The sequence below is a fragment of the Dermacentor variabilis genome, chromosome 8 (assembly GCF_050947875.1).
Source record: "Dermacentor variabilis isolate Ectoservices chromosome 8, ASM5094787v1, whole genome shotgun sequence".
In the NCBI taxonomy this organism is placed as follows: domain Eukaryota; kingdom Metazoa; phylum Arthropoda; class Arachnida; order Ixodida; family Ixodidae; genus Dermacentor; species Dermacentor variabilis.
The window spans coordinates 5,172,607-5,185,623 of record NC_134575.1 but is presented as its reverse complement, the minus strand read 5'-3'; the positions used below and the strand labels follow the sequence as shown (position 1 = coordinate 5,185,623).

The following is a 13,017-nucleotide window of genomic DNA, read 5'->3' as shown; positions in this document are numbered from 1 at the left end:
ACTATCCCCCAAGAGGAAAGTGTATAACAGCTGTGTGTTACCAGTACTGACATATGGGGCAGAAACCTGGAGGCTTATGAAAAGGGTTCTGCTGAAATTGAGGAAGACGCAACGAGCTATGGAAAGAAGGATGGGTGTAACGTTAAGGGATAAGAAAAGAGCAGATTGGGTGAGGGAACAAACGCGGGTAAATGACATCTTATTTGAAATCAAGAAAAGGAAAGGGGGGGGGGCATGGGCCGGACATGTAATGCGGAGGGAAGATAACCGATGGTCATTAAGGGCTACGGACTGGATTCCAAGGGAAGGGAAGCGTAGCAGGGGGCGGCAGAAAGTTAGTGGGCGGATGAGATTAAGAAGTCTGCAGGCACAACATGGCCATAATTAGTAGTTGACCAGGGTAGTTGGAGAAGTATAGGAGAGGCCTTTGCCCTACAGTGGGCGTAACCAGGCTGCTGCTGCTGCTGCTGCTGCTGCTGCTGCTGCTGCTGCTGCTGCTGCTGCTGCTGCTGCTGCTGCTGATTATGATGATGATGACATAATAGACAATTTGTTGGGGGCCGAGAAAACTGTATTGACGTCATAGCTATTCGCAACGTTCCGTAAACCATGGGACATCTATGTACATAGGGCAGCATGCACAGCAAACCTTTTTTCCCTTTTCTGTTTTTCTTGTTTCTTAGCGGGGCTTTTTACCCATTTCAAGAGCTTTTCGCAGGTTATTATTAACAAATGCACAGGATAGTCAGCCTCCTTGAGCCTATCTATCTGTTGTGAAAAGCTTTGTTGTATACTCTGTGGAGATGACTTAGCATTGGCAGACCTAAGAGCTGAGTATGCTATCCCCTGTTTAATAAGTTTGAAATGACAAGAAGAAAATTCGAGCAGTGGTTTCTTTGCCCTAAGCGAATAGTGCCAAAAGTCGTGCTCCTCCTGGAACGTTAAGCACAGATCTAGAAACTAATTTGTTGTTCTGGATAAGATCAAGCGTGAAACCAAGACCCCCACAACATACCCTAAACACTTTTAAAATATCCGTAGCTTTCTTTGTGTAGTTATCGCATGAACAAAACACTAGATAGTCATCTACGTATCGGAAGGTATGCACAGCCAATTCCTTAAGATTGTTTTGTAGCTCTCTATTGACGCAACTTAGATAAATCTCACTCGAAACTGGCGCAACTTTTGAAACAATGAAAACTGCCGATTTTTGTACATAAATAGTGCTACACCACTTTACAAAGGTATTCTCTAGGTAAAACAAAAAACTATAAAGAAGATTCCAAAGGCATCCCACAGTCCTGAGTAAACCGGAACTCATCATTGTAAAGTGTCACTGCTTCTTAACACTACGTATTAGTTCCGTTTGCGGGAGCGAATAAAAAAGATATTTTACATCAACACTGATCGTCGAGCATTTACCTGGATTATTTTCAGTTAGGAAGACTACAGTTTCTTCTGAATGTCTTACCAGGAAGGGGCCTTCAAGACGAACTGAAGATAGCACATTATGCAAAACGGTTGAGACAATGTACTGCCACGTTCCTTTTTCAGAAATAATGGCTCGAAAAGTAACTTTAAGCTCATGTGTCTTAGCACTAAAAAATATGTCGAGGCGCAGTCCCTTGGATTGTTTAGCCCCGACGCGAGGCGCTCAGAATGCGAATTTCAGTATATTCACAGCACGTGTACTAATCTCAAGTAGTGTCTTTTTGTTGTTTGCTTTCTGGCTTCCCTATCTCTTGATATGTTTAACTGATGTCTTTAGACCTTGTCATGTTCATATGCTGCAGTATTTGCAATTACTTATAATATATATGTTGCTGGTTTCAATAAAAATTTCGTTGAGCGTTAGCGCTCATCCTGGCTGCTTCTATGGTCTTTATGTGTCACTTCGCGCTACAATCATGTTTGCACACACTTTTGTACGGTTATTTTTTTTAAATAAATGATGATGGCTTTTCCTTGAAAAAGAAATAGCTCCATCATTCAACACGTTTTTTCTTTCAAAGTGCTTTTTCCAGGCCGTGTTCTTCGATGTCAAATTCATTTGCCCTAGTACGCCAAGATAATGAGAACAATAGTGTTAGTATATCTACTGATGGCGTTACTAAGCCTAACTTGCGCTTCGACATTTAAAAAAATCGCCAGGACCGGACAACATTCAAAATGCGTTCCTCAAAAGATATTCAGTACAAATGGCTCGTCAATAATTTTCCACAAGTCTGTAGACACAGCCATGCGTCCTGATGACTTGCGCATAGCCAGAGTTACCACTGTTTTCAAGAAAGCTCCTCGTTACAGATAGATAATTATCGCCCCATATCTTCTTGTTCATGTAAAATGTTTGAGCATATCCTAGTAAAATACATAAATGACGTTTTACCGCAAAAAAAAAAAAAACAATGACTGATACACAACACACTTTCCTGCATGAATACTTCACAGTAACTCAACTAATCACAACAGTTCTCTTGACCAAAGCGACCAGATTGATATCATATTACTAGACTTCTCGAAAGCATTTGGTAAGGTTATGCATTCAAATTTAATATAAAAATGAAAGAAATTGGTTTGGTTATGCATTCAAATTTAATATAAAAATGAAAGAAATCGGTTTGTTCTCGCATATTATTAACTGGGTTAAAGCACACCTGTCCAACCATAATCAGTACGTTAGCGTTGACGGATACTGTTCGCGGTTTAGACGTATGCTCAGGCGTTCCGCAGGTGTGTGGTTTGGGACCACTCGTGTTTAATTTTTATAATACTGACGTTGTGGACGTGGCGAACCCGTCTGTGTATTTAATGTTATTTGCAGATGACTGTGTCATATTTACTCCTGTAAATTCCGTCTCTGACCAAATCACCCTGAATAACACTTCAAATAAATTGGCAGAATGGTGTGCTAAATGGGAAATGGTAATTAACCTTCAGAAAACTATGCACATGTGCATCACTAATAAACGCAATAAACTTCCCTTTGCTTACCATTAAAAAACAACCCCCTTGAAGAGGTTCAGGAATGCAAATATTTAGTACTGACATTAACTTACAGTTTTAACTGGTCGACCCATATAAATAACATATTCTCTAGTGCCCGAAAAAGTGCGGCCTTTTGAAACATATGTTGGGCGAATCTTCCCCCTCCCTAAGATTGATGACATACAAAACTTTTATCAGACCCTCTTTAGAATACGGCAGTGCTGTTTGGGTCCCCTTTACTCGGGCGAACGCAGGAAGGCTTGAAAAGGTTCAAAGATTAGCCATCCACTACGTTTACAAATGTTTCAAGCGTCTTGACTCAGCTTCGGCGATGCCGCAACCGGCCGAACTTGAACCACTTGCTCGAAAAAGGAAAACAGCACGCTTGAATTTCTTAGCTTATCTTTATTGTGGTAAACTGGCAATAACACATTACGACTACTTGGACAAACACGCTGGTCGAGCCTCACGTCACAAAGTCAACTCATTAAGTCTGTATTCGCAAGAACTAACTTGCGTAAATGTTCATTCTTCCAGCGTGCAGTTACCAGAGTGGAATTCATTACCATAAACTTCACGCTTGCTACGTAATATTTTGTGATTTGTTGATATGTAAATTTCCTTCTTTTTGTTTTCACCTGCTCCTGTTTGGACTGTTGTCCGCGGTATTGTACAAAAAATTACGATGACGACGATGGCTTCTCAAGCGGATCGGCTCTCCTTTCAGGCATACCTTACACCACGGACCAGTTTTCGCCGCAAGGTGAGCAATGCGCCGTAACCGCGACTCGCACTTTTGAGCCGACTGTTTATGCGCAGCAGACGCACGCACGCACTGTTCAACTCCTTCAGAAACTAACTTCGACAGACTGAAAATATGTCAAGTTGTAGATTTGATAAAATATCGCTTTTTCAGAACGAGAGCTTCGCAGCTGAAGGAAAATTCGTCCCCTTTCCGAAACGTGTTCTGCTGCAACTGCGAAGCCTGCTGAGAAACCCGTTTCCTATTAGCTTCATGTCAGGTGGATGGCAGTCTTTTTCTGTCATGATCGTTCATCCTCCTTGCGGGCTTCCGCAGGACAGATTTGCCCCTGTCGATAAACCTCTTACTGTTTACGTGATATCACCAGCTCAACGCACACCAAAAGGCTGGTCATTGGCTGCAAGCGTTATGAGAAAGGCTTTCTTCCTTGCTGACGTCCGGTCAAACGGGGCATCAATACTTGGCGCACTGTATCAAATGAATTCCAACTGCGTTCATACTGAATACTGAAGGGGAGGGGGGACTGTGTAAGGTGTAGTGTAGGTGGTTCAATTCACCCGTCGTATCCTCCTCATAACCACTGGGCAAAACTAGCAGGAACAATTCGCGTACGCAAGCGTTTGCGGTGGGACCGAGGCGCTTAAAGGTACTGCCGAAAAAAGTTATGAATGACCCCTTAAATTGAACATCGATATCACCGTTAACGGCAGATGCTGCTTACCCGCCCGTTTCTATCGCTTGTTTGTGTAATGTTGCTTTTCTTCCTCTGCCTTTAGGTTACGCCGCCCAAGGCTATGGTGCAATGCCCGGATATAGTAAGTAAAAGAACTTTTTTTCGGTGCCTAATGGCTTCATCGCACTTTCGCACCTCCGGCACACCAAGTTTTTGAGCTAAGAGCGTTGACCTTACGACAAGACAAGAATTAAGATCTAAATTCACTCCGATTTCCCTAATCAAATATAGGAACGGCAGCGCGCAAAAAAAAAAAAAAGGAAGAAGGAAAGGAAAAAGAACTGGACAAAGAAGGGTAGCTTACAATAGGACAAACGCAGACTTCCAATGGCATTAAAAGACTTCCAAAACCCAGTGAGGGTTTTCGTCGCTCCAATAGTGAACGTTGTGGATGTTCACTTGGGCATTACGTGAGAAGGTAGCTTCATCGGTCCACAGTATGTGGTTGAAAAAGCCTGGGTCCTCTTCCGTCTTGATTATAATCCAGTTTTCAAAGTCCTTTCGATTTTGGAAATCGCGGGGATCCAACCTCTGGTGCACCTGCACGTGGTACGGAAGAAGTTGCCTCCTCTTAAGTGCTCTCCACACTGAAGACTTTGACACGCCAGCTTCAGCCCCCACACTAAGAACACTTGCATTTGGGTCTAAAAAAAACTTTGACAGAATATCTGTCTCCACGGCTTCGCCCCGGATTGAAGATTTATGTCGTTTCTTAGAAGTCCCAGTTTGTCTCAGAGTTTCATATATGCACGCACAATCGTCATTGAGTTCGGACGCGTACCTCGATTCCAGCGTTGAAATAGCTCAACTGCGCGCCTTCTATGTCCACTTGACTCCCCCCCCCCCCCCCCCCCTAGAGCAAAAACTATATCTGCTCTTTCTGCATTGGAGTAAGCCATATCTGCTGCTCAATGTTCGTCACAGCCAAATAGCGTTGCTGTGGAGAACACGCAGGGATACGGACGTCTGTAGAGCACTGGATATATTGCAGTTAGCTGGGATTGGCTCAAACGAGGTACATAAGGTATGATCTAGATTCGGTAAAATGGAAAAGCCTGCGGGCACACTATCTCGGGGACTGATACGCCGGTCACGGTGGTAGAATGCCTGGTAGACAGCAAGTGGGAGAAGGAGAGCAGACGGGGCCAGTGCGAAAAGAGTCTTCGTCTGAAGAAGACATGCGTAATCTTCCTTAAATGTAGCCAAAGTTTTTTTTTACCATTAGTTAGTTTTGCCCCCGTGTGATTTATCCGCTGCTGTTCGAGCCCTAAGGTTTAAAGTTGTAGCATCATCGTTCAGTTCGAAAACTACTACAAGGTAATTTGTGTACAAAGGCAAAATTGTAGCAGCCGTCATCGTCTTCCATCGTCGCCACGCGCTTCGCCCTTTCCTTCTTTCAAGCTGAATCAAAATGCGCTTTCGTCTTTTTTTTTTCGTGGCCTTAGACGCTTTATTGATTTGGCAACGTTCGGCTGCCAAGAAAGGATCAAGCACTTCCTCTGTGACTATCCCCATTACAATGTGTCAAGAAAAGTGCTCGCGACTGCCCTTGCAGAACTGGACAATCGCCCCTTCACAGAGGAAAAAGTTCTAGTACACTGATCCAGACGGATTTCGGCACTCAAGGCCTTAAGGACTCTGTTCAAGTTCTTAAGGTCTTGTGAATTGTGCGACCGTCTTTGAACGTTGTAGCCCGTAGCATCGCGTTATTGTGTAAATTTTTCTCATTTTTTTCTTTCTTTCACCTTTTATTCCGCTTACCCCTTTCCCTAGCACAGGGCAGCCAGCGGTAGTTGCACTGGTTAACCTCCCTGTCTTTCCTCCACTTTTATCTCTCTCACCAATGAAACACTCTCCTCCTTTATAGGTGGTCGCTTCTGTTTGCTTTCAAAGCGAATAGCATGGCCTGCCTTGACGGGCTTTAATACGTAGCATTATATGGCGCAGTAAAACTTTAACTCGGGCAAGTTAGTTCATACTTGGATAAAAAACGCAACGTGACTGAGGCAAGGATAAGAAGAAACACAGTCATGGATCGCAAGCGCTAACAACTGGTTTTAAAACGAAAGCTTTACTGGCTGCGAACTTGCGATTTCCCCGTGGCGGTGCTCCGAGGAGGCACATGACGTCACAACGCCGCAACATAGCTAAACGCCGCAACATAGCTAGACAGCCAGACTAACCGGGACTTGCAATCAAGATTAACGAAGGCTAACTATGCTATGCCTTAGCTTTTGCTACGTATATCCTGGCATAGCCGAGCTAAGCCACTGTCAATTTTTTTCTTTCACGAAGACACGCCTCTCATAAGCGCAGAAGTTTGCCAATTCACACCGTCGGTCAGCAGACAGAGATCGTCACACATGTTGGAAATATATTCAGATACAATCCATGCACGGACAAATCTCGATAAACCACCACCACGAAATTTTTGTTGTTGTTACTACTTCTTATGTTACTATCATCTTTTGAGAAATATACTGTTTCTTTGAGTCACTCAACGCACAGTATACGTACTGCACAGTGACTCAACGAAGCAGTATATTTCTCGAAAGATGATAGTAACAATAGAAAATTTGATGAACGTGTTGTTTTGTTGGTATATGTGGCAGTGACTTGGCGGGATATCTAGCTGGCATCTGGATATTTCGAACATTCTTTCGAACATTTCGAACTGGTGGTGCGACGAGGCAAACTTCTGCGCATGTAAGAAAGAGGCAGGTCTTAGTGCAAATAAAACCAGCTGCTAGTCAGCCTTTGCGATGTTGCTTCATGTTTCTTCTTGTGTCATTCGCGCTGCGTTCGTTACCCAATTCTACAGCGAGTCGGTCGAGGAATTCCACGTGAAACCAGCAAGCTCATGTGCCAATATAGAGCGAGAATGCGCGGTTGAAAGCTGCAATCCTGAGCACCGCGACAAGCGCCCGCGATAACAATCGGCGCTACACATTCTACGAGTCCGCGCGCTTTCGCAGTTCCCCATGCGGAGACCGGAGGCGTTCAACCCAGGCGCCTTCGCTAATTAAGAGGCGGACAGCGAGTAGCAGTGGGTAGCCACGTCGCCGGCTGCGTCGCGGGGCAGTGGCGGGTCCGCCTCGACGGGAACGCCCACGATCGCCAACCGCGCACAAGGCTTCGGACTATAGGAAACTATATGGTCCGACGTTCGGCTCGACGCCGGGCGTGTCGGACCACTTTGGCCGCGTCCGGTTACGTTAGCGGCGCGAGTGCGTCGAACCATCGGTAGAACTATAGACGCCGTTGTTCTCACCAACGTGACGTAACGTGTGCGTGCGCTTACGCTACGTCGGACTATATTTAGCCCTTAACGGAATCCCGGGCGGGGCGTTCGCCGATGTCGTTGGACGGAGGCGAGGGCGGGCACGCAGGTCTGCGCCAGAGACGCAAGCCACGCGTAAAGACTCATTGACGCCGGGCTAACTCGACACCGGTCTGACGACTGTCGGCGATAGCGTTAAGGAGCTCGTGTCGCAGAAAAGCCGGTGTCGTCGGTGTCGGCGGCGTTGGCCATGAGCGATAAATCCTGGAAGGCACTTCATAAATAGAAAAGAACTTGCAAGATGGGCTGGGAGGGAATCGAACCAGGGTCTCCGGAGGGAGAGACGGAGATGTTACCACTGAGCCACGAGTTCGATGATTCAAAGCGGGACAAAAGCGCCTCTAGTGAATGCGGTGTTGCCTTAGAAAGGTGCCGTAGAAAGTTATACTGCAGTGTATATCGGTAATTAGGAGCATGTAAATTACAGAAGTCGCAGTTACACGAGTAGCGAAGTACGTTTGCGCTACATTTCTTCTGCTGCGCTCTGCGCACACGCAGAGCCATCTTGCGGCAAACACAGAAGACACCTCCTCGCAATGTGCGGCGCTGCCCCGACACGTGGCGCGCCACTCGCCCGCTTATCCCCTTTGGGCCGTGCGGGGACCGGTGCGAGGATACCCCAATAACCTTGCGTTAAATAAGTTTTCTCGCTCTCTCCCCTTCAACTTCCAGCGTGCGTCACTCGAACCCTCGTGTTTAGGCGACGCGGCTCCTCTTTCAGCTCACAGCGCGATTCCTAGGTGCAGCGTCCGATGCGGGACGCCTGTGCCGTGATCGCTGCGCCGTAGCGCGTCTGATGGGAAAGCGTCCCCTGCGATGTGTGCCGAGCTGCTTCCGAGTAGTCATGCGTCTGCGTGGTGCTCCCAAGCGAGATAGAGGACGATCCCATAAAGGCGTCAGCCCCATGAGCGCGTCCGCCTTCATGGCGCGTCGCGGCCCGGCTATCCGTGCCGATCACGACGTTTGGCTCGCGTAGATCGTTTCTCCCTCCGAGACACCGAGTTCTTTGGTTCGTTCCGCTTGCTGAGGCGCACTTTCGTTGCCGCGCCGAACGCTGCGTTGCTCGGCGCTCATCGCATGATTGGTGGGTGCAAAGTCCGATGCGGGGCCTCTCATAAGTGATCGCTGCGCCGTAGCACTTTGTCTTACACCCCTTGGCGGGTCGACGGGTGTTACACCCCTTGGCGGTGTGAACGGGGTGCGATAACGCTATCGCGTTCCACTCTTGAAGGCGAAGCTTAAGCGTCCTCCAATTTTTTTGCCTCGTGTCGACGCCTCTGCCTACCGTCGGCAGATTGTCGTTTTGAGAACGAGTGTTAGCGGTCACCCATTGTAATATGTTCATGTTTGCTGCGCGCGCTGACACCGTGCATGCCTGTTAATTCAGCGAATGTTTACAAGTTGATACGGCCGATAAAAGTACTATCCTTAATTCGATATCGCACTTTGCTACCGCAATTGATGCTTCTCCTTTCGAGGGAAACTGCGCTTTCTTTTTCTTTAATGCTGCTGATTTTCGTAGTTATACGGGTTGTCCCACGTAACTTGAGCCAAACTTTAAAAATATGCAAATGCTACGTTGCTGAGCCGAACCGAGGTAATGTTGTTTGCCGCCGCTTGGAGATACTCATAATATTTTTGCATGCCACCTAATTAGATAATTAGTCTTAGCTAATCAACTTCCTAATTATTATAGTTAGATGAAAACTGTCAATGAGAAATTGTAGAGCAACACGAAAGAACGAAATTCGTCAGCCCTTCCACTCTGTGAAGGACAAGCAGCGTATACCTGTGGTGTGTGTTACCTTAATGGACGCATCTATGTATATATAGGTATTATTATTATTATTATTATTATTATTATTATTATTATTATTATTATTATTATTATTATTATTATTATTATTATTATTATTATTATTATTGAAGGACACGAGGAATATATCTTTCCACTGTGGAGTGATTTATTCTTATTCTTCTATGAAGTAGCGATGTGTGCAAGCATACCTCCGCACGCAGACGGGAAGTCCACAATATTATTTACAACTTCACTGTCAACTGCGTAATAATGATAAGTACGTGAAACTCGGCATAATGGTAGAGTGGTCTTCGCGGCTAATTGTCATATAACTTATTCCGGGACAGCTTTGATAAAACAAGTTACAGCCGTTCTCTCCAACCATACTCCATCCGTAGACGGCCATGCATTGACAACAGACGGGAATTCTGGGACGTTTACAACTGCACTCTGAACTAATTATGCCAAGTAAATGAAACTCGTCGTAATGATAGAGTCGCCTTAGCGGCGAAGTTCAGTATGATTTTTTTCTAATACACCCACATTAGATTGAGAGCTGCAGAGCATTCTCGAGAAACGGGAGACGAACATTCTTTTTTTACGTGTCGGCGCGACGCGTAAACGCGGACAGACATCGGCCATCGCCGGAGGGTAGCAGTATATACAGCTTCGCTGTAAAACTTCCGATGCAGCTTTCTGTTTCTCAATACGTGCCACACAAAAGTGTTTTTCTGAGCGAGAAAGAAGCCCCCGAATACATGCAAAATTGCCGCGCGACTGGCCGCTTGAGGCACTTGGCTTGTATTCGCGGTCTGCTTTCACGCTTGGAAAAACACTTTTATTGAGAAACAGAAAGCTGCACCGGAAGATTTTCGTGTTGCTTTGCAATTTTCTCATCGACACTTTTCGTCTAACTACAATATCTTAGAAGTTGATTAATAAAGTAAGACTAATTATTACGCCGAATGCAAAAAATAATCCGAGTATCTCCAAGCGACAGCACACAACATTACCTTGGTTCTGTCCTGCTGCATGAAGTTTGGCTCAGGTTAAGGGAAACACCCTTTATACGCCGCTTGGTTTTTACATAGATTGTGTAAATAATATGGTAGCCGTTGTGCATATATAATTATTCAAGCCCGTGTATAGGCTTCTTATCTGCGCCCCTCGACACCCCCGATGTTTTAAATAAACGTGATTTCATTTGACGCGATTTGATGTGCAGCTATCTTACTGCAAGTATACGTTTTCTATTGCAGTGCAGCATGGAGGCGGAGAGGAGCAGTCGTGTAAGTTTTGCGCTGTTACGGATACGCTGGTGCATCAAGAGTACTTCTGCTCCTTGCGGCACCTGCTGCAAATGTGAAGATCCGAACTGTTCATATGAGAAAGTGCTAAGTGAACGTGTTTTTTCCGTGACGAAATATTCACGCTGGGCGTCAGTAAATGTGTCGTTAAAACTGGGTTCTATTTAGATTGTACTGATTAGGTTCATAATTATCTGCTTCATAGCACACCATGCTGCAACTGTGAAACTGTGAAAGCGAGTGATTAACAGCCTTGCCAATCTTCGCTCGCAGTTCCCATACAAGGGGGAGGGGAGGGGTATAGGGAAAAGATGACGTGAGAAGACAGAGACGCCGCTACTGTAGACACGACAGCGCTTGCGGGCAAAGGGGATAAATTTCAGTTCAAAGTCCGGTGTGGTGCGTTTCCGCTATTTCTGAGAAATAAACACAACTGCATCAAGAGGACAACTTACGCAAGGCATGCAGAATCAGAGCCGCATTAAACAGCACCGTAGGATCTAGGCGACACTACGAGAGCGGTCACATATCAAATCAACAGTTATGTGCCCGCCGCGGTAGCTTTGCGACTATGACATTGCTCGAGGTCATGGGTTCGATCCCGATCTGCAGCAACCGCATATCGACGGGGGCGAAATAAAGAATAACTGAAAAAAAAATACGCTCGTGCACTTAGATTCAACGAACACCCCGATGTCAAAATTAATACGGAGTCTTCCACTACGGCGTGCCTCATAATCCCATTGTGGTTTTGGCACGTACAGCCCCATAATTCAATTAAAATTTAACAATTCAGCCATGATGTGATGTACCATTGAGGCAATGAATATACTCAATCCTCTCGGAGATTACGAAGTATGGCGCACAACAACGCCTCAAGCAAAGACATCTTCCCTGTGTGTTCTGTGCACTACGCAGACAAACAGCAGTGGTGCACGCAAGGTAACGTTTAACATCAACTCGCCACTCTCGTTAAGCACTAAAAGTTGAAGAAACTAAGTATTCACCGTCAACGTCACCACTAATTATCGTTAATCAAAGCAAACAGCACGGAAAGCTTCGCTTACATAGATTTCCACAGCTTGTGGGATCTGCGTACCCGCGCCCTGCAGCGCATACCGGAGTCACTCCTGGTTGTCAGACGCCGGAGGCGAAACCGAAACTCGCTGAGCCGGAACTGTATGCTCCCACAACTTCTTTATACAACGCTAGCTAGTGGGGAATTAAACTTAATGATCGGGAATGACGACTACAAATATGAGAAAGTGGATTCCAGTCAAGGGATGTTCTGGGGATGAAAATATTGACATGTTTTGTTTAGACATAACTCCGACTTTATTACAATAATTAATCCTAGCTGACCCGTATGAAGGGGGAGGAATGAGCGTGTCGTAAATGGTAAGGATATGATCATAAATTTTAGGAATATTCAAAGGCGGAAATATGTACGATGAGAAGCAAGACAAGCTCGAATGAGTTTTTCATGACGCACATGCTAGTGATTAATCGGAGGCGATAATGACTCCAGTGGTGCGGTGACAACCGTATGGCCGCAGTCGTATTTTGGTTTTCCAGGAGTAAATATATGCTGAAAGATTGACGGAAACATTGATAAGAGAGCGATAAGCTAGTTAGGGAAAAAATGCGTGTTGTACCTTGTTGCGTACTCCAGGGTAGCCTATCGTACTGCTGCCGAGAAGTAGCGGCGCCTGCCTACCGAAGCTCGACCGGCGTTACTTATTGGGTAGCGTGGCGTTGTCGGCGGGCTGCAGGCATCCGGTAGACCATGGCGACCAAGCAAGAGCGAGACGATTTCGAAGTGCGAAACTTGCACGGTTTATTCAAAGGTAGATGAAAGAAACTGAGAAGAGCATGAAGTCATCAAAACCTCTGATTATACCGAGCCTGCTGAAAGGAAGTCGTCACGCCTCCTGGAATTGTAAACGCCTGTCCGTCTCTTCTGCGCGTTGCGGGTTCGCGGAAGTTCTCCTCTAGGTCCAGTTCGAGGAAAGGGCCTCTCTAAACACACACACACGCACACGCACACGCACGCACACGCACGCACACACACACACACACACACACAAAAAA

The 13,017-nt window shown here is 45.8% G+C and overlaps 1 protein-coding gene across 1 annotated transcript in view; it reads left to right on the top strand.

Annotated features, from left to right (window-relative positions):
* The window catches only part of LOC142590860 (uncharacterized), a 40,929-nt gene that overhangs the window by 19,630 nt on the left and 8,282 nt on the right, over window positions 1-13,017 (top strand). Inside the window, exons 5-7 of the mRNA XM_075703258.1 lie at window positions 3,713-3,748; window positions 4,525-4,563; window positions 10,879-10,908. Coding sequence (XP_075559373.1) covers window positions 3,713-3,748; window positions 4,525-4,563; window positions 10,879-10,908 — 105 coding nt within the window. The remainder of the gene's footprint in view (window positions 1-3,712; window positions 3,749-4,524; window positions 4,564-10,878; window positions 10,909-13,017) is intronic.